This window comes from Lepidochelys olivacea, assembly GCF_965140295.1.
Source record: "Lepidochelys olivacea isolate rLepOli2 genome assembly, chromosome: 7".
Classification (NCBI taxonomy): Eukaryota; Metazoa; Chordata; order Testudines; family Cheloniidae; genus Lepidochelys; species Lepidochelys olivacea.
This window is the reverse complement of record NC_140417.1, coordinates 103,162,092-103,183,967: the sequence shown is the minus strand read 5'-3', so window position 1 is coordinate 103,183,967 and position 21,876 is coordinate 103,162,092. Positions and strand designations below refer to the sequence as shown.

The 21,876-nt window shown below is 38.1% G+C and overlaps 1 protein-coding gene across 2 annotated transcripts in view; it reads left to right on the top strand.

Annotated features, from left to right (window-relative positions):
- DOCK1 (dedicator of cytokinesis 1) overlaps positions 1 to 21,876 on the top strand; it is a 552,328-nt gene that overhangs the window by 116,752 nt on the left and 413,700 nt on the right. For both annotated transcript variants that reach the window (XM_084632948.1, XM_084632949.1), the window contains exons 24-25: positions 19,087 to 19,157; positions 20,798 to 20,904. In XM_084632948.1, the coding sequence (XP_084489074.1) occupies positions 19,087 to 19,157; positions 20,798 to 20,904 (178 nt within the window). The remainder of the gene's footprint in view (positions 1 to 19,086; positions 19,158 to 20,797; positions 20,905 to 21,876) is intronic.

Genomic DNA, 21,876 nt, shown 5'->3' with positions numbered 1-21,876 from the left:
GTGATCTTATCAGTGTTTTCAACTGGTAAACTAGTATTTTTATTGTATTTCAAATGTTATAATCAGGGGTACAACTCCTCAACACAGCGCATCCACAAAAAGAATGGAACCAGGCCAAAAATGTCACCAACTAAAATATTCTTAACAAAAGGAGTGAGGCAGAGACTTCCAATTCATTTGACCAATCCAGACTCTTTTTACCACCCTTTTGCCCTCTCCCAACAAGTGCTGGAGCACCAGTTGTCTCTCAGAACCAGCTTTCCGGACCTAATCAGCATTTAATTTCCTGTGGTATCTTTCCTCAAAACTGTAGGATACAACTAACTTTCAGTTCATCCTTGCACTGTCCAGTGAAGGGCAGGAATATGTATTAGGTATTTATGGCAATGTTGTTCTGCATTGGCAGCATGGTTTACACTGGTGCAACTCAGAGCAAAATTATATCCCTGATCATCTTATCTGAGAATGAGGAAACTATGCTACTGAAAATTAGTAAGTTGCAGGACAAATTAACAGGTTTTTTTGGAATGGACGTGATCTCCTTCCTCAGGTGCCAATCCTGTAATGAGCTTCAAGCAGGAAAACCCCTGCACTGAGCCCTGTTTGGAGTCATTGGGCACAGGTGTATCCACCCATGTGGTGGTCACTGTAGCATTCTAGTCTCAGAGGATGCTGTAAAATTTTGAAAAGTGGCCAGGTCCCACGTTGAAAAGAGAATTTGCCATTTAGGAGCCTGCATCTCATTGAAAGTTAGTGAGATGTAGGCTACTAAGTCACTTAGGTGCTTTAGAACAATTTATCTGGATTGTTTAAAGATTTAGAAAATAAAAATGATTCCTGAGTGTAACTTCTCAAATAGATAGTCCTCAGATGTGCCAACCTCACGCTGTGCAAACTTGGGGGATGCTTTAAGTTTAAGCAATCTTTACTCCTTCCCCAATCCTGCGGTTGGCAAGCGGTTGAACTAGCATCCAGTAGAAATTTCTCTGAGAATCATTCTGTTAGCCAGGGATCAGCAAAGCACATTTCGCATCAGCTTTCAGTGTTTTCCCAAACCCAGCTGGCCCCTGACATACACACTTTGCTGAGGGGGAATGGTTGGCATAAAGCTTTGCGCCATCTCTTAGCTTGCCTGTTCTGGGGTTATCCTGAGCTGCCTTGTTCCAGGCTTGCCAATTTATACCTCTCTAGGGTCAAGGATCTGGCCCAGAATATTTAAAATTAACTTTTGTATTTGTTGGTACAAAAATTATACTTGAGAAAGATATTTATCATGAAAGGACATGCGTGGATTTTTGGAGTTGTTTTGGTTACCTTTCTGGAGCTCTTTGGAGTTAATTTTACAAAAAGTGATTTTTTCAAGCTGCATATATTTTTAAATTTTGATTTTTAACAATTAATGCATATGATTTAAAAACAGGTAATTCTGATCAAGATTGATTAGTTGAGTTTGTACAACTATTGACTTAATAGGATATATTTGAAAACTTTGGTTTGACTTAACTAAATATAACTAATAAGAAATGAGTGAAAATGCTTTCTCCTAGGCACCAAATAATTTTAAGTGATGTAACCTTGATTTCCTGAGTTAGTATAATACAAATTATATTTAGATGCAGTCACTTTGTTAATACATATCAAAGCTTGTTTTGCAATCCATTGCCTGAAAAAAATTAATTTCTCTCCATATATTTTTTGTGGATCTGTGACAGGGAATGTTAGGTTTCCTTTTGCACTTTCAAGTTAGCTTCCTTTAATACTACGGTAAATTAAAAACTATGGTTCATCCCACAAGAAACATTTTCTTTAGTTTTAAGGCGGGAAACAAAATCTGAATGCTGTAATTTTGAGCCACTGCAGCATGTTTGTGTCCTTGGTGGTGGTCTGTACAAATGCTGACTAGGGCTGATCTTGCTAAGCTTGAGGGTTTGACAGGATCACAGCCCAAGGTAATACTCATGTAGCTGTATTGTATTTTCTGTTGAATACATGGGAGATAGAAGTAACCTTGAAATCACATTATGAATAAATCTAGTAAAAGCAGCTTTACTACTTCATCATATAAATAGCTTTCCTAATTGTACATGCTGGATGTTCAGTAACAATATACTCAATTTCTTGACTACACGACTAGGGATGCAATTTCAAATGAATGATTTAGAAAAACAGACACATATTAAATTAGGTGTTTTGTTCTATAGGATACCAAACTAGTTTCTGTTAATCTGTACAGATTTAATTGTGTTTTTTCTCTTGTATTTATGCAAAATACACTTAGTTTGTTGTTTCTTCAAATACTGTTTATTCAAAACACTAAGCAGAATACTGTAGTTGAACTAGTAGTATAAAATCACTTTTTAAAAACAGCTGCTTTGACAGGTATTTGGGTTTTTTGCTTCTGCTGTTCCTTGTTGGTATAAATCCAAGAATGGATTGGAAATTGGGATTTTCTTCTGTTGTAAGATTTTGTTTTTGTTTACATAGAACTATCGTTTGGTTTTTACAGTGGTTTGCTACTGACTCTCTTTTGACTCTTTTATTCTTAAGTTCCATTTTTGTGTTTCCGAAAGGATGGCTCAGTCTTCACAAGAGGCCTACATTATGAGCAAAAATAAAATCAATAAATAAAGTCCCCCATCTTTCATGTACTGCATTATTTAAAAGCTGTCAGAAGTGGTTTTAAACCACTTAGCGGGGCTATTCCATCTCATTTTCTATTTGCTCTAATATGGTAAAGAAATGCTTGTGCATTATAGACATTGGCTTTGCAGTTTAATATTAGTCTAATATCGAGAGGCAGAAGAGTGCCATGATGCAACATAATGCTCTAATGTGTATGTGTCCTTTAATGTAGCTTTATGCTAACGTGACAGAATATTAGTTTGTTAAATTCTGGGGTTTCAGCATAACATTTTCATAGTGGATTGTCCTCTGTGTGTCGTACATTCCCCAAATCTGGAAACATAAATTCATGATAAATCCGCTGAGTAGAGCAACATTTCATTATATTATTTTTAAGAAAAAAAGATGATTATTGCAACTATACAAATACAAAACATGCTTCAGTTCTACTACATTGTTAAGGTTTTTTCTTCCACACCTTGTTACATTTGGTGATCTAGTGTGTTGAAAAGGTCATTTACCAAGGTGGTCTAGATTTCTTTGGGGACTGGTGATAGAATATATACAAAGGATTAATGCTGGTTGTGACAAAGTAAACTGTCACAAGGAAAAAGGAAAAACTCAAGGTCTTTCAGGGGTCGAATGTACAAGGAAGGAAGATATAGAAAGTATTCATCTAAATCAGGTTTAGAACTATGCCGTGGTGCAGGTGGCATCACCCAATGATAGAGGGAAGAGGGGAGCCTGGGATAGTAGTGAGCTTTAGGAAAATATGCTGTTGGTGAGAGGATTCTGGAACCTATAAAAATCTCTTTTAAGACAGTACATAGAAGGAGAGGCAGCACCAGGGAAGGGTGTACTGCTACAGGAGTGCTAGGGGAAACAACACCAGAGAATGGCATGCTAAAGGTAGCACCAGCTCAAAGTGAAACATCCATCCAAGATACTAATCTGATCCCCATCACCCTTGTATCTGAGCCCCTGACAGTCTGTGTGTACTTATCCTCTCACCACTTCTGTGGGGTAGGGAAGTCTGATTTATCTCCATTTTTAACAGGTGGGGAGCTGAGGTGCAGAGAGGTGCGACTTGCCCAAAGTCACACAGCCTTGGTCTCCCAAGATCTAGGCTAGTCCCATAATCACTGGACCATTCTGCATCTTATTTTAGGTTGCTAAATGACCATTGCATGTCCTTTAAACAAAAGCCGAGCACTTATAGAACTTAATAGTTAAAATCAATCTTCTTGTAAATATCACGCTGCTCTCAAAAAAAAACCCATCAACATAGTAGGCCTGATTTTCAGTTACATTGATGGCAGTTGTGTGTATTCAGTGCCTTAAAGTGAGGCCAACTCTTCTTATCAAACGTTACTGATGAAAGAGGTAGTACTTACTGTGGGGTATGAGTTAAGACTGTAGTACTGAAATAAATATAAATATATATTTCAATATATACATATATGATGAGAATTCTTTTTCATGTGGGCAAAATAAGTCAGATGTCCCCATGGAAGGACAAACACCAAAAATTATAAGTTTGCTTAATTGCATCCAGTTTTCTTCAAACATATTTTATGTCTGAGTTTTCAAGGAGGTTTAATTACACTGTATTTAGAGGAGTCGTAACAAGACAAATTCCTCCTCAGGGCCTGTCTTTTGAAGTGACATATGCAAGATATAGGCAAACCAGTAATGACTAGGTGTGTCATACCAGGGCACAATCCAACCCAACTAGTGGGGGGCTTTGTCACCCCTGCCCTGCAGCCACTGCTCACAAACAGCCTTCCAGCACATAAGCCACCCTGAGTGTCTGTGTGTAACTGCAGCCTGCCAGTTACACCAGGACTGTCACAAGCCTTGGTTATACAGCAGGGTGTATTTGCCACCAGTCCTGGATCTTACCCCAGAAATGTATGCCCTGTACTGCCCAGCTCTCTCCTGGACAGTACAAATATATTAAGTCCATTGTTCCTCTAAGAGAATAAGATGCCAGTTTATTATATTAAATAGAGTTACCCTGCCACTTCATCTTAAACACACTGGATTAGGTAAAACAGTTAAACACATTTATTAACTACAAAGAGAGAGATTTTAAGTGAATACAGGTAACGAGGTGTAAAAGTCAGAAATGCCTACAAGAAAAATAAAGATAAAATGCTTAATAGTGTCTAACTTAACGAACTATATTAGATTCAAACAAAATTTCTCACCACATACTTCTAGCAAGTTTACTGACCAGACTATTCAGGTCAGGACCACCCTTCATCCTGAGAGTCCACTGGCTCTTTTCCTTTGTCATCTTAGATGCAATGCCGAGAGGGGGGGGCTCTGCTCCTTTTTTTTTTTTTTTTTTTAGTTTCAGTCCCCCTCTTGAAAAACCATTTCCAGCTGGAAACTAGGAGACAAAGAGTCTGTGTGGAAGGATCTTCCTTGCTGTTTTTTTTTTCCACCTGTTTGAGCTTCCTTTGTTTTCCTTCCTGCTTGAAGCCTCTGTTTACTGCTTAAATGCAAATTAAGGCAAGCACAGGTTCCATTGTTTAGGACAGACCTGATTGCCAACTTCTGCTTGGTCAGGGCTGTGGGGTTTGTATTATAAGATTCCCCTTCAGATATAGTGTTGCCACACATATTTTATCAGGACAATACTGAGCAGCAAACTTCGTTTTCAAACGATACCTTATAAAGCATACATTGCACAAAGGTTATTACAGTAGAGTGTGAATACAGGAGTATATTCTGTCACACTAGGTTATTGGCAAAAGTCTTCCCAGTACTTCTAAATGGTTCCGAACCATCAAATATGGCAATTTTCATGATAAACACAATTTTCTAATGGGGAAGGGGCTGAAATAGGAAACTTAAAAATTAAGAGGCTAGTGCTTACTTTCATCATGGAAATTTAAAAATTAAGACTAGTTTTGTCTTTGCCACTAATAGTTTCAGGTAGGCTACTACTGAAATAATTGTTTGGCATTATAAAAAATCTTGTAAATTTTTAAAATGTTTGGAGAAATGATTTAATGATTATTCAAATTATTTTATTTTTAAATGCCTTAAAAGGCCTCAAAGGATGACATGCAGAGATGTTCGTGATGATTGTAGAAATAACCTGCAATTTCCTGGTGCAACTATACAATATAAGAAATTCAGCCTGCATATTGCATGTACTAAGAACTGTGACTACCAATTACTGGTTACTTTAAACTATTTAAAGCAAACATTGGACTTTTTTTGAACCATATTATTTTCCTTTACTTGTCTTTATTTCCTGGCATAGTTAATTACCCTTTGCCATAGTTTACAAGTGTTTCAACAGGGTCATGCCATCAGTTTTTTCATTAAGAAGAAGTAATTCCTCTTCTTCATCTTTGTTTACAGTCTGATGAAAAGCCCACTAAAGTTTTTACTGACCATGGATCAGTCACTTAATCACATCCCCTTAAAAATATCACATCTGTGATACGCTTTGCGAGCTACCAAGATGTGCAAATGCTTTAAACTGAATAACCACATAAGCACATGTCTGTTATTCTTCTCCTTTCCTACCCCATTCCCTCTCTACTACTTTGTCTCCCTCATTTGTTGTGTTATATCTAAAATTTAGCTTGCAAGCAATTTAAGGTAAGTACTTTATTTATTTTCTGTGAAGTACTCATCCATTTCTTGTGTGGTATAAAATAATCGTTTATGACAATGTAGTTGTTTGAAATTATCCAAATCAAATAGATATACAGTAATAGTGCAGATATACCAGAGATGGGTATTCTAATTCTGTATGCTAGTGCTTACTTCCTAATGAGATCACTTAATGATTGTTAGTTTCTAAGGTGCCACAAGTACTCCTTTTATTTTTGCGGATACAGGCTCACATGGCTGCTACTCTGAAACCTGGTAAAATCCTATTCAGTGTTAAAAATTCTGGAATTGAAGCATTTTGTTTTTGTGCTTCCTAGTGCTCTTTTTCGTATGTGTTTAGGTTTTTTTTATATGGAAATAGGTCTTTTCTTTAGACTAATTAAAACCTGTAGTTTCTGTGAGTATGAGAACAGGGATCTGAACTTTGGCTCCGTGCTGCACAAGTGTGTTAGTAATTCTAATTTAAAATGTTAATTTTAAGAATTTAATAAACTACTTAATTGTTTGGAGTTGTTCCTGATGTTGTATCAGTATCTGAAGACTATTTGTCATTTTATGAAATTAATATGCACTCTTTATTTCAGCATCTGGGAATAATTTAGATTGTAATGATGTTTCTGGTATTGTTGGGATCTATTTTCAGCTGCACCTTTTTAACAGAGTAAAAGTTAGGTTCACACTTAGCTTTTATAAAAGTTAGTATTTAGATAGAGTAACTTAAATGGGATTTTTTTTTAAACTAATTTAGATTCACTTTTTCTATAGCTATGTTGCCTAACCATATCATTCCTGCCAGTAAATTCGTTCATCAGATTATTTATGGAAAGAAAACACCAAAATGACATGCACACAATGAAAGCAGATTTAATATTTTATTTGAACAAATTTATTTTTTATTAGTACAAATGTTTTGAAGTATTTACCCAACTCTAGTTCAGTGCTGAAATTGAGAATTGTTTTGAGAACCCCTTTCTATTTAACTAGTGATAAATATTTTTTATTGTTTGTTCCATCTTTGTATCAGTCATAATATTTTAAGAGTCATGAATGTATATCATTGTGTAGTTCAGTGTAAAACAAAATTGTGCATTTGCATTTCAGAAGAGTACATGAATTGATTTTATTCTAAGATTAGTTTCTTGTGCATGCTGTTTGACTTTCTCTTTGCACTAAAGTTCATATCTTTTCAAATTAATTGTCCTTTTTGTCAATACTGCTCCCTCTTGATTTCTGCTGGTTTTCTACTGTTAAGAACATTTCTACGCTCATTTGCAGCCGTGCATTGCTACTGGGGGCGCAAAGTTGAAGTAATTGATCATAAATTGGCCCAACGGAGGGAGGAACTCTGCCAACCCTGACTCAGCTCAGCAGTCTGAAATTTCAGATGATAAATATTTCTCACATGAATACATTCTTACATATACTTGAAATTGGTTCTAAATGTCAGTTGTCAATAAAAACTTATTTTCAAAATCATTTTACAGTTTAGTCATGCTGGGAAGTGCTTACCTTTTGAACTTTCAGATTACAGGGCTGAGAAGTGACTTTATTTTTTCCCCAGGTAATTTGAAAGCATCATATGGGATGAATTTGACAGAAATCACAGTGAAAATGTTGCACTATGGAGTGGTCAGCCAGTTCTAGGTTTTGGGTAGCCCTGTGTGAAATAACATTTGGAGCCCCATCAACAGTTCCCACGTACTACTGTGGAAATATGAGACACAGTTTTCCAATTCAAACTGGAACAGGTGCAAAGGAGGACTACTAGGGTGATGGGGAAAGGAGATTATCTTACCTGAGGAAGCTAAGGAAGTTTGGCTTGTTTAGCCTACCAAAACAAAAGCTGTGAGTTGGTAGGATTGCTCTCGCGAGACACATCAGAGAGGGAGAAACGCTTTTTAAACAAAAATGTTGGCTCAAGAACAGATGGGTATAAACTAGCCATGATTAAATTTGGGCTGGAAATTAAAAGAAGATTTCTAAACATCTGTGGAGTGAGGTTCTGGAACAGCTTCCCACTAGGAGCAGTACAGGCAAGCAATCTAACTAGTTTTAAGATGGAGTTTGATAAATTTATGAATGGAATTATATGATGGGATTTCTTGTGATAGTAGGAGACTGGATTTGATGAACCAGGTGGTCCTTTTCAATCCTATGTTCTGATTTTTTTTTTTCTTCTTCTCCAGCCTGGCTTAGACTTCCCTGAGTCTGTGATGAACCAACTGCTGCTTATTTGTAAGGCTCTTTGGACTTAGGTGGACCCAGATAGCAACTGGGAAGACTGGAGATGAAGGCAAAATGAACCTTTCTATGCACTACATGAGAGGGCAGTTGGGAAATTCAGTACAGAGAAGAGATGGGAGGAAGAAGTGGGGATGAAAACACACCCTTTTTAGTGGTTGAATGTAGGGTTGGCAGTAGCAGACTCTAGTCTGGGCTATCCTTATGCAATTCTTAATATCATTTTAATGTCTAAACACTACAGTGATAAATGCTCCATATATTTTTAAGATAAACTATCTGCCACAGCTCTCTGTCACAAGCTTCATAATGGCAGCCTGGGAATTGAGAATAGTGTTCTCTCTCTTCAGGCTTTTCTGTGCATGTAGTGTATACACCAAAATGACTCTCCCTCTTTGCTTTGTTTATTTCTCATAAATTTGTAGAATTTATGAGAAATAAACACTGGTGATTGATCTATTCGTGTTAGGTTTATATAAAGAATGGAGTCTTCTAGTTCTTCAAAAAGATGCAGTAAAAGATGGCTTTGGAATTTTAAAATTATTTGATCTGAAATCAGTCTAATTGTCCTTTAGTTATTTAATTTCCAAATTGTGTTTCCACATGGTCTTTGATTTTTTGTCAGTAATGGATAGAACACCAGGAGAAAAATCATTAAATCTTTTTTGCTTCTCCTGATGTTAAGACAATAACTCAGTGCCTGTGTTTAATAGTCATTGAAATGGTTGTCCTTGTGCATTTCTCATTGGTTTTCCATGGAACAAATTAAAGTCTATTTAATTAAAGCTGGAACACTGATAGTAGCTTGCTTCAGGGCAGTGACAGCTATCAAAATGTGCCAGGCAGCAAGTTGATGCTCATTATATACTCTTTTTAAGATTACTGCTTTGATACAATGTTACAAGGATGATCTTGAGTCAGCCAGTATGAGGTCAGGCCAGTATTGCTGGTCCCTGCCTGAACTTTCAGGTCTCCCAGTTTTCTATGAAGGGAAAACTATATTTATATTTATATTTATATATTTTTATATATATTTATATATTTATATATATATATATATATATATATATATATATATATATATATATATATATATATATATATATATATTATATTTATATATCTATATTTTTTTCTATATCTCTGTCACGAGTTACTTAATTTATTTGTTTTAGTGGAAATATCACTATTTAAAACAGTGAAGTATTCTGATGCCGTGTACGTGTCTCCCCCTTCCTTCCGCCACTGAAAAAGACCTTCTCCTTTTGTTAAAGGGAAGATTTTTATATTATGTAGATTACTTGATCGCTAGCCAACCTCTGCCTGAGAGCCTAGAAGTTCCATGATAGATAAATGTATGAGCCAAAAAGGAACTTACTTTGGAGCCATTCTGGTTTGACTAATTGGTGGACCACAAGATAAGAAACCTCTAGCTAGCCATAAACAAGACGTATTAGGCCCAAAGGAATATTGAGACTGAATTATTTTCCTTTCCCTAGCGAAAAATTAATGTGACATGTTATGTAACTCCAGGCATATGCAAAAAATATATAACACACTAACCTTGTAATTGAGTTAGATATGTTCAGACATGACCATATTTTCTGTGGTGATTTGAGGAATCTATGTACATCATCTTATAAATTCTGGTTGATATGAAATTGTGGAATCATAGAATGACTCTGTATGTGGGGGGTGGGATAGCTCAATGGTTTGAGCATTGGCCTGCTAAACCCAGGGTTGTGAGTTCAATCCTTGAGGGGGCCATTTAGGGATCTGGGGCAAAAATTGGGGATTGGTCCTGCTTTGAGCAGGGGGTTGGACTAGATGACCTCCTGAGGTCCCTTCCAATCCTGATATTCAATGAATCTATGAATCTTCCATTTGGTCACAGCAGCTGTGTCACATATTTACTGGACCAGGGATAATAGTCAATTGTTAGCCTTAATGGTTGCCTATTGAGTTTAAAAACCTTGGGGACAACTGGTTGATCAAAGCCAGGGCAGCCAGTTTTCTCCAACTTCCCTGGAGGGTGCTCAGTTTTAGCGAGTGGAAAATTCCTAGCTGCAGAACAAAGAAACCAGGTATTTCTGGTGGGACATATACCTTCAAGAGACACACAGGATGCTTTGTGCTAGAGAAGAAAAGAAGAAGCTGGTGTACTTTCATAGTGGTGGCGGGGTGTCCTGTTTAAGTGCAGGATCAGCTGAGGAACAAGGAAGCTAGCTGACCTAGAGAGGGAGAGAAACTCCATGATTAAGGGAAGAAGCCATGAGCTGCAGGAGAAGGATCCTAGCCACCCCAGAGAATTCTCCAGAGTGGTGAGGAAACTGAGGCAGGGAAACAAATAAAAGTGTATATTATTTTATTTTGTACAGATCTGTGTCTTTCTTGTGCAGTCTACTAAGTAATGAGTAATTTCTTTTAGAATTCTGTGCAGAGTCTGTCTGTTTGCTTTCAGTATCACATGCCCCAGAAGAGTTAAACTGGAAACCTGGAGTGCCCACACAGTTGGAGTTTTGGGGAGGGTTTACTTAAGTTTCTGGAGAGTATGAGGGGTCAGCACAGATTCTGGGGCATTGGCATCTGGGCCACCTGGTCCCATTTCTGTGAAGGGATAACAAACTGACTGTGTCCTGGAAATGTTCTGGAGAAGCCAAGGAAAGAGACAGTGCTGGAGCCTGCTCAGATCAAGGGAAGCTTCAAGCACATGGGTCCAGTGGATTGAGATGCAACAGAGCAGCCTGGGGATTGTCCTGTGGATGGAGCTTTGAGTGCGATACTGTTCTCATTTTCTTCATTAGCACATTAGACAACCTGCTATGAAAAGTGAAGGTAGATGCCTTTACCTGTATATCAGAGTTGATATGCCTGGTCTTTTATCTGGAATGATTTTTTTCCCACTGTAACAAAGTACTTTCCCCATTTCATAGCTCGTGGGAGACTTTTTTCTGTGAGATGGTGAAGTCCAGGGATCAAATAGGATTGTTTTAGAGACCTCCTAATCTGAAGTCTTTCTATCCTACTGTCCCCTCTGAGACTCTGAATCACTTCTTCAGTCAAAACTTAAAGGGAAAGGAGGGTTTTGAATCTAATCTTTAAAGCAGCATACGTTTTGTGACTGTTGGAAAACAGGGTGGGGTTCATGTTCTGTTACTCTCAGAAAACCTCAGCCCAGAGTTCCTTGCTAATTGCCCCTCAAGGAAGAGAAAATTTTGAATCTTTAGCAAGCAGTTGTCAGGAACCCCTGGTATTCCATATGGTTCCCACACTGGGAATTATGAGGCGTCTCTGTATCTGGCTTGGGAGAAAGTCTGCTAGCAGGAAAAAGTGAGTGCTCTCAGGAGTGGGCACTCCTTACAGTCCTGTTGCTCTGTGGCATGGGCAGAGTGTTCCTGCCCCACTCCTGTGTGGGAAGATTTTTTAAGGATAGGACTGCTTTTGCCACACCCCAGAAGAAGATGCTGGAACCCTCTCATGACCTGGAAGATGATGTAGATAACCACAAGTCCCCTTGAAATCACTGAGGCATCAGAAAGAAATGGCCTACCACATGCATGGCCCCCTAAACTCTTCATTATTTTGGAAAAAAATCTGCCATTGTTTCTATCTTGTCCCATTTATATTACAGCGTATCAGAAATATGCAAACGTCCTTTCCAATATGTAGAACCGTTGGTTATTAAAATATAAAAACATTGCCAAACTCATACATCATTGCTTATTTCTTTACTTTTAGGATTCCATCCCACAAAGCTATTCACTTGCGGTCTGACCTAAAACCCATTTCTTCAGTAGGTGTCTTTTTATTGTCTGATGGGGATGTGGATCAGACCATTACTAGCCAGATGGTGGCCTTTTTCACAATCTAGGCCTCAGGAATTTTTTTGTCCTTGATATAGTGATCCGGATTTGGATGCCAGATGTGCCATTAGACACCAATGCCAGTGTTTCTTGAGTGGAGGTGGAAGAAGACTAAAAGGCATTCCTACACTGGATCTATCTTGTCACGTTCAGTTCTGTTGCCAAGACCACAAAACTAATAACCTTAGTAGATGGCTTTTAACTATTTGGAGAAGGGAACATCTCCTTTTTGAAGTTGTTTTTCTCAGTGGTGTGTATTTCTGGTTCAGCCATCTAACTGAAATCAGTTTAATATGCGTTTTCTTAAGAAATATGTAAATTAATAATTGCTTCATACATTATTCAAGAAAAAGCTTATTTTGTATCACTGATAGCTCTTCTAATCTTATATAAAGATATGCTAATGGATTTAATTAAAATAATTATACTGAATAATGTACCCTGAACTTTACCCTAAAATAGTACATATTAATTATCATCAGTAGTCATATTTCTAGCTACAAAGACAATTACAATATTCGATTGATATTAGATAAGAAACCAAATATTTTTCCCTTTTTTTGTTTAAAGATTAGGCTTGAGTATGAGTAGTGTAATTTATCTGTGACATCATGACACTTGGTGTTGGAAGGAGTTGTGATCATAAATAAATATGAGGACTTCTCTGTCTAGTGATTTATGGTCTATTCTGATTTGATTTTGAGAGCCTGCAACTGCTATTGACTTAAATGGGAGCTGCAGGTGCTCATCATTTCTCAGAATGATGCCCTGATGTAGGGCTCTGATTCTTTTTTGCCTTTCTGAAATTTTTTTAAGGGGCTAAAGTTATTCAGTAATGCAGATCTTTTTTCATATAAATAGTAAGACCCAAGACAAAGGGAGATAATTCTCCTTTTCTGAATGGCTGTGTTGCATCTGGAATATTATGTTCCTTCCTGGTCGCTACATCGGTAGAAATATACTGGCAAAATGGTGGGAGGTTGAAGAAAAGCAGCCAAAATGATTGGGGATTATCACAGTTGACTTACTAAGAAAGATTTAAAAATAACTGTGTATCAATAATTATTGGAGTTTTACAAAATTAATAAATTACTATACTTTCACATTACGATTGTCACATTTTCAATAACTGGGGTGAGGCAAGAACCAAGAGATCTTGGCCAAATTATTCCAGAAACAATACTATAATAGGAAAGCACATGTTATAAGCACATAATCATAGAAGTTAGATACAGAAAAAAGCCTATTAAGTCATCTAAGTCCATCACCCTGTCAATTCAGGTCATAACTCTACAATGCATTTTCTAGTATTTTATCCAATTGATTTTCAGAGTCCCAATCAACAAGGCTTTTATCATCTCTGTGGAGGCATTATTCCACATCTCACTAATAACTTCGATTGTCTATTATTAATATCTACTTAGTCTTAGTTACACCCTCATGTACATAATAAATAATTGTTTTTCCTTCTTGGTTTTTACACCATTCAAATATTTATAGGTATGCCCCTAAGAAAGCATTTTGAATTTTAACTTTAAAATTGCATGTGTGTGTGCACATTACAAATATGTGTATATATACACACATATACACTCATTATAAATACACACACACACACACAACCAACCCTATACACAAACCTATCTTAAAGAAAATTTAGGTTGTAAATTCAAGCATTTGGTTAGGTAGTGCCACAATTAAGGTTGTCTGTGCAATCTTAATTCAGCCCATTTGTGCATATGCGTGTATTATCATATACTTTTTTCCCCCCAAAGAACCCTGCCTCATTCAGTGCACAGGATGGATGTTGCTCATTGGTGTTCATTTCTTTTTATTCTCATCATTCATTGTGTGTGGCCCTTTGCATTATTTGCTCCACACCATACCAAACCTTTCACTTAATACAGAATTAATTTCCTCGTTGGCTAGTGCTCTCATTGTAGTATCTTAATTCTTAATGGATTTATCTTTACAACATTGTGAGATCTGGTGGTATTATCCACATTTTACAGATGGAGCACTGTGGCACAGAGATCAGTGCCTAAATTATCAAGTGCCAAGTAATTTTAGGTGCTCAATTTGATGAGCCATGGGCCTCATTTTTCAGAGTACCTAACATTTTATTGCACTTTATATGTTCAGAGCAGAGGTCCCATTGATGTCAGTAGGAGCGATGAGTGCTTCTGCAAATTGAACCCCCAGATGTCTCAAAATGGGTACCCAGAAAATGAGGAAGACACAGTGGCCACCTGTGAAGTTTTGGTTTAAGTGACTTGCCACGCATCATGTCGGAATTCTAGCAGAAGCAGGAATTGAGTCCAGTTCTCCAGAGTGGCATTCAGCTGCCTTAACTATGAGCTCATTCTTTCTCTTCCTGTAGTTCTTTGGTTTATTCACCACAGGTTTATTCAACACACACTTTCCAACATTTTCAATAAATGCGGCAGTGGTCCTACAGAACACAGCCTTATTCTCTGTACTGTCCTTATTCATTCCCAGAGCACTGTCCATCCTGTGCACCGAATGAAACATGGGCCCTGAGGAAAAAATGTGATCATGTAATTAAAGACTGTCTCATGGTTAAGACCCTTAGTTTTCGGTTTTTATTTTGTTTTTAATTTTCTGGGAATTTATCTGTGTTTATTACAGAAATTTTAAAAATGGGTGAAAATTGCTGCAAAAATTAATGTTACAATTTTCTGGGTAAATATCAGTGTTAATATCAATCATCCTATTTTTTAACTCTTAAAAGACTGATAATCTGAAATGTAGATGATACAGTTTTTCATTTTCAGCCCATTTTAGCATGAAAAGTAATTCACTTTTATTCTTTTTGAATGCTGATAGCGTGGAAAGTTACCTGTAAAACTGGTAATCATAGATTCATTGAAATCTAAGACTGGAGAGGACCTCGATAGGTCATCTTGTCCAGTCCCCTTCACTGAGACAGGATCAAGTATTATCCAGACCAGTGGTTCTCAAACTTCATTGCACCACGACCCCCTTCTGACAACAAAAATTACTACATGACCCTAGGATGGAGGACCAAAGCCTGAGCCCATCCTAGCCCTGCTGCCCCAGGCTGGGCGGGGGAAGGTGGGGGATGTGGAGTCAAAGCCCAAGGGCTTCAACCCCTGGCAGGGGGCCTATAACCTGAGCCCCGCTGCTGAAGTCAAAGCCTGAGCCCTGCCACCCAGGGCTGAAGACCTCTGGCTCAGGCTTGGGGCCCCCTTTGGCCCTGGGCCCCAGCAAGTTTAACATCAGCCTTGGCAACCCCGTTAAAACGGGGTCATGACCCACTTTGGGGTCTGACTTACAGTTTGAGAGCCACTGATTGAGACCATGCCTGACAGATGTTTGTCTAAACTGTTATTAAAACCTCCAATGACAGGGATTTCTCAATCATCCTAAGTATGTTGTTCCAGTGCTTAACTACCCTTACAGTTAGGAAGTTTTTTCTAATGTATAACCTAAATCTTCCTTGCTGCAATTAAAGCCCATTACTATTTGTCTGTCCTCAGTGGATAAGGAAAACAATATATCCCCCTCCTCTTTATAGCAACCTTTTACTTACTTGAAGACTGTTACCATGTCCCCACTCAGTCTTCTCTTCTCCAGATTAAACGAACGCAATTTTTTCAGTCTTGCCTTGCATGTCATGTTTTCTAGACGTTTGATGGGTGCAGAATTGACAACAGTACATATGCCAGTGTTTGACGTATTACAGTACTTCTGACCTGACCTGGTTCTCTGCTCTGGAAGAAGAGAGAGAGGCTTGGCAACGTGGGGTCTGGGAAGTTCCACTGTACTGAGCGTGACCCCCCCACAGAATCCTGACCAGCTTCCCGCTCTGTAAAGAGAGATGGCAGTTACAGAACTGCCTCTCCTTCCAGAGTGGAGAGCTGGGTCCGGGAAGTTCCAGCACTTTCAAAATAAGGGTGAAAATCGGTAAAACCCACATCATAGCTTCTGTAAAACATGGGGAATTTTTGGCTAAAATTGATAAAAACCTAAAATGAAGGTCCTCATTCATAGTGTATATGCACAAGGAGGCAGTATTAAAGTTCCACATGAAACCTTGAGACTGGCATCTTCTAACTTTTGAGTGCTTGATTTTGTAATCGTAAGGTTCTTTTAATATAGTTTTTTGGATCTCTCTCTCTCTCTCTCTCTCTCTGTATATTTTATATATATACACACATACACACATATAATGTGTGTGAGAAAACTCTTACTAGTACCTTGGAAACTGTCATGTTGAAATGATTGACGTTTCACTGCTGGATAAATTCAAAAAATGAGCTATTGAGTCTTCAGTCAATCTAACAATCTAATTCGATGAATAGTTTTGATACTATATGATGCAAATATTTCATATTTATGTGTATATAATTAGGCTTGAATATTATTTTAGAGATGCAGCGTAATTTGAAGAATTCACCCCTGTGCTTCCTCTTCCTGTCACACTTTTTCTCTCCCTCCACTCTCTCTCTTTATCTGGTTGACACCCGATTTGTTACATTATGTTGAATTTAAATGCTTACACTTTCTGGAGCAAGGACCTATAGCTACACTTGTTTTGTGAGGCATTTGTCATCTTTTGGGGCACTTTAAAATATGATGTCAGCAGAGGGGATTGAGAACTCCTGATACCTATTCCTGACTCTGCACTCACCTAACTTCTTTTAGTTCCTTCTGTAAATATTTGTTGTTTATCTACCTTAAAAGTTAGAAGGGGATCAATGAAAATAAAGGTAGGGAGAGGGAGGAAACCCTTTGTCCTGTGATAAGAAAGGTCTTGGTTTGAGAAAAGCAGAACTTGCCTGATCTGAGCCTAACTTTTTCAGTGAGCTTCTGTGCTTTTCTGATTAGTTTCACTTGACTTAACAGTTGTGTTTAATTCTTATTTGAACTGTGCAAATTTTTTTTGCTATAATTAGATTTTGCAATGATAGTGGAACTAACTAGTGTCACTTGTACACAGTATTAAGCTATGATGTGTACATAAATATTACAAGACACTTATCTGATGTCATACTATGTTTAATCTGTGTGTGTGGTCAAGAGTAAAAGACAGAAGCTGCAATAACCTTAAATTAAGATTTATGTAGAGTTAGTGGCTGTCAGTTTTGGCGCCATGAAAAAGATTTGAACCATAATAAAATTCATTAACTGAGGATTTATTAGCTAATATATTGTGAGCCAGAAAGGGAAGCTGAATACTTTAAATAATTCAGTGACTAAAGGGGTAAGGGAAAGAATGTCAGTTTACCTTCTTCGAGTAGTGTCCCTATGGGTGCTCCACTGTAGATGTTTGTGCACCTCTGTGGTGTCCATGGGAGAATTTCAATAGTAGTCCATCCCTCCCGTGGGGCTTTCCTCCACCCGTGAGGCCAGCTGGCATGCACGGGTATTCCCTCCTCAGTTCCTTCTCAACCGCCCTAGGCTAGAGACCGAGCTAGGAGCTGTCCATTCAGCAAATTTTGCTTCTCTTTAGTTTTGCAAATTTTTGCTTCTCTTTAATAGTCTTTTAGTATTTATTTCTGTTTCATTGGCCATGCCAAAAGGGGGAGGGGGGAGAAAAGAAAGGAAGAAAAAGTAGAAAAGGTTGCCTCCTTCCGACTCTGGTGGGGAGCGATCCCCCTGCAGTGCACAACGATTTGCCTGGCTCCCCAGGCTTCAAAAAATGTCTTAGCTGGAAGGATTCCATCCCGGTAATGGTTGGACTTTTGCAGTGTATTCACTGCGCGGGGAGAAGCACAATCTACAAAATTGTGGCTGGTGCCAGCTGCTGTAATCCAAGTCCAGGAAGGACAGAGAGTTAAAACTCCTGCTCACGGAGTCGGCCCTCCGTTCCCCAGAGTTCTGGTGAGAACTATCACCGCAACCTTCTACGTCAAAAGCAGGTGATCCCAAAGAAATGAGCCACTTGCTAAAGACGTCTAAGAAAAGGTCTGTGAGTCTCCATAATGAGCCCAGATAGAGCAGGAAATGACCTCCAGCTCCATCAGTATCTTCGGTACCTACGGCGCCGAAGCTGCCTTGAGCTGGTACCCAGGGCACGCATGGTACCAAGCCGACAGAGCCAGCTGGACTGTCCAAAAACCCAGTGGGCATGGGCAAAGAAGTTCTGGTACCACTGGTGAATGAGAAACATAGATGTTCCGCACCAGGGAAGGCTACGTCAACTAGGTTGTCGGCACCGGCACCAACAGCCATCGGAACTGATACTAGTACCCCCCGCACCGACTGACTACAGGTGCACATTGGACCTCTTGCTCTCTGATGCACCGCACTCGCCCCTTCTCAGTACCAGGGCTCCGGTACCGGGGCTCCAGTACCAAGTTCACCAGGAGTAGTGGACACAATGGCATATCCACACCCTGCACTGTGTCTCTCCTCTTCAGACTCAGATAGTGAATGAGAGGACTTGAGTTTCTGTTGCATGTCCTAGCCACCATACTGGTCCACAGTTCCAGCCACCAGCTCCCTACATGCAGTGGCCATACTGAGACCTCTGGCAAACCCAGAGGCAACAAGCCTCACAGATCCCTAGTCTGGAGTACCAGCAGGCAAGGTTTAAATTGTCCATCTCATAATATTGTACAACTCCCTTATTTTTAATTTCTCTCCCTTTCAGTGAACTCTGCGTTGTAACTTTAGATTGTGGTAACTGTCAAACTGGTGTTTACACTGAGGTCATTGCTGTGTTTTTAATTTTTAGGGGGCTGCACTTAAATACTTGCCAACTATTGTCAATGATGTGAAATTGGTATTTGATCCAAAAGAACTTAGGTAAGTAATGTTAATAAAGTAATGTACTGTGTACTTCCTATTGTCTAGATCTTGTGTATAATTATTTAATGCACAATATTTTATATGAATTTTTATTGCTATCTTGGTAACTTAAATCCCTAGGACAAGAAATTATAATCATTTATGTTACTGCACTTTGATCAGAATTCTTTGCTCGAGCCATCTTCAGGAGTATACATACATATTTTTATTCTAAAGTAAAATGTGTGGTAGGGAAGCCTGTCTAGTAAAGATCATCTAATGAGATGCCAAAAATTGTAAATCATGTGAGTGATATCAGAATTATAGTTCATGTGTTTCGTGCATCACTCTGCACCTCAATTGATTTGAATAATGATAAGCTTTGTTTTAGTTCAATGCACACTAGTTGTGTGTGAAAATTTTACTAGAGCAAAAACAGTTATCTCTCCATGGACCCCTTTTACAAAAAAGGAAAAAGGGAAACATTTGTTTAAAAACAAACAAATAACTAAGATTTGGTAGCACTGCTAATGTGTAAAAAGAAGAAAAAAAATAGTAATTTATTTTAGATGTTTTGATTACAGACTCTATATTGTCTTCAATTGTATATTCTGTGATTTTATTGAGGTAGTTAAGAGAACATTCAAGTGTTAATAAAATAAATGTGGAAATTCAGAGTTAATTTAAAAAAAAATGCTTGGAGGCTTGAAAATGAGAAGGCTATCATTCAAAAGCTGAATTTCAGTTTGGAAATACTCCGTACAAAAAATTATAATTATTGCTGAAACTTTTCATTGCACCCAGAAGCTAACGTATAACTTTTCATTTACCTATTTTGCATCCCACTGTATATCCTTTTCTATTAAGTCTCCTTGGGCCATGAGTATAGAGTTCCAAGACTAAGCCATTTTTGAAAGATGTATGGCAGCAAAAAGGATTGAAAAATTTGTCCAAAAGTGAAATACTGGCCATTGGACCATCTTACTGAAGTATGTTGTAAATTTTCCATCACTTTACATCTTAATCAAGATTGGATGTCTTTCTAAGAGATATGCTTAGCTCAACCACAAGTTATAGGGCTTAATGCAGGAACTACTGGGTCAAGTTCAATGACCTCTGTTATGCAGGTTGTCAACCAGGTCCCTTCTGGTCCCAAAGCCTATGGTTTTTTCTGCTTCAGTCTCAGTTCTGCCCCTACCCCAATCAAAGCTGTTCACATAAAGGATCCTTACTATCGTGCTTCTTCCCCTACCTAAGTAGCAGGCTTCTGCATTTACAATAACTCATATTTATTTGTCTTATGTGCATTGCCTCTGCGCTTCAGTTAGACTTTGAAATACATAAGCCGAAATGAAAAATGGAGAAGGTGTATGCTGCTACATGAGTAGAGCCTTGTTCATCTCTAATGGAGTGAGGGACAAAAATGAAGAGTAGAAATAAATATATTGGCCAAAGAAATTTAAACTAATTCTGAACACTTAATTGCCGTTCTATAACTCCTCACTATGTAGAAAAGGACCTGGTTCTCCTCTTCTCTCCCCGCCCCCAAGTGTTTACTGAACTAACTCATCAATTTCTTCTCTAGCCACAGACATTTGTTTTCATTTACTTTTGAGAAATTAATATATTCCTTTTCTTAATTGCCTATTTTTATATAGCAAGCTGTTTACAGATTTCATCCTAAATGTTCCAATGGGCCGGCTCACAATTCAGAAGTTGTACTGTTTGATCGAAATAGTTCACAGTGACCTCTTCACGCAACATGGTAAGCAAAACCCTGGAAATCATTACGTTGTCACATTATTCATTGTCTCTAGACCTCCATCAGTGTTAGTTTTGTCCTCACTGCAGAAGGTAGTCGAGATTGCAACCAATTAAAGTTGTTCCACTACAAGGACAAGCAGATTTAGACTGTGTAAGAAAATGCTAATTCACAATTAGTATAGCGGGTAGATCATGGAGAAATGAAGGCAAAAACTTGTAATTTGTAATTTAAAAGAGCATTAACACTTAGTGTAATTGGCATGGATTGTAATTTTTAAAATATGAAATTGTCACTTTTGCATTTCTGTAATGGACTCTTGTGTCAAGGAAACTGAGAGAGAGAACTCGACCTTTCTGATGTTTTATATTTTAAATCCTTCCCACAAATTCCAAATTAAATACATTGACACTATACCAGGCACCCATGTTTTCATTCCACTTTGCAGCTAGTGGCCCAATGAAGGAGAAGTTAAAATGGTTATTTTATGGATTATCTAGGTTTTCATTTGAGGTACAGCATTGCCTTTCTTTCTAGATGGCTATAGTGTAGCCAGAAGTGTTGTTTCCTGGTGAGATAAGTTAACATAGTGATCAACTAACTGTTGCCCTCTCCTCCCTTCCTAGTAATCTCTTCAATTTTGTCAGAGTTCTAAAGGCCTGAGGAGAGAGAGGCAAAGTCCTTCTCTTCATTTAGATGTTTTGTAGTGATCAAGTAGGGTGAATGAATTTAACCAGGATAGCTTAAAAGGAAGCTGCTCAAACCATTTGGACCCCAAATTTAGATTTGATGGGTTCTTTTTTAAAAGCATTACAAATCTTAATAGTAATAAATGCTGTATTTATAAACTGTGACTGAGCAGTGAAAAATTATTTTTGGATTTAAACGTCCCCCTGAAGGGTTCACAAGCAGGCAGACTTATATTGGCGTGTGTGTGTGTGTGTATATATATATATATATATATATATGGACCAT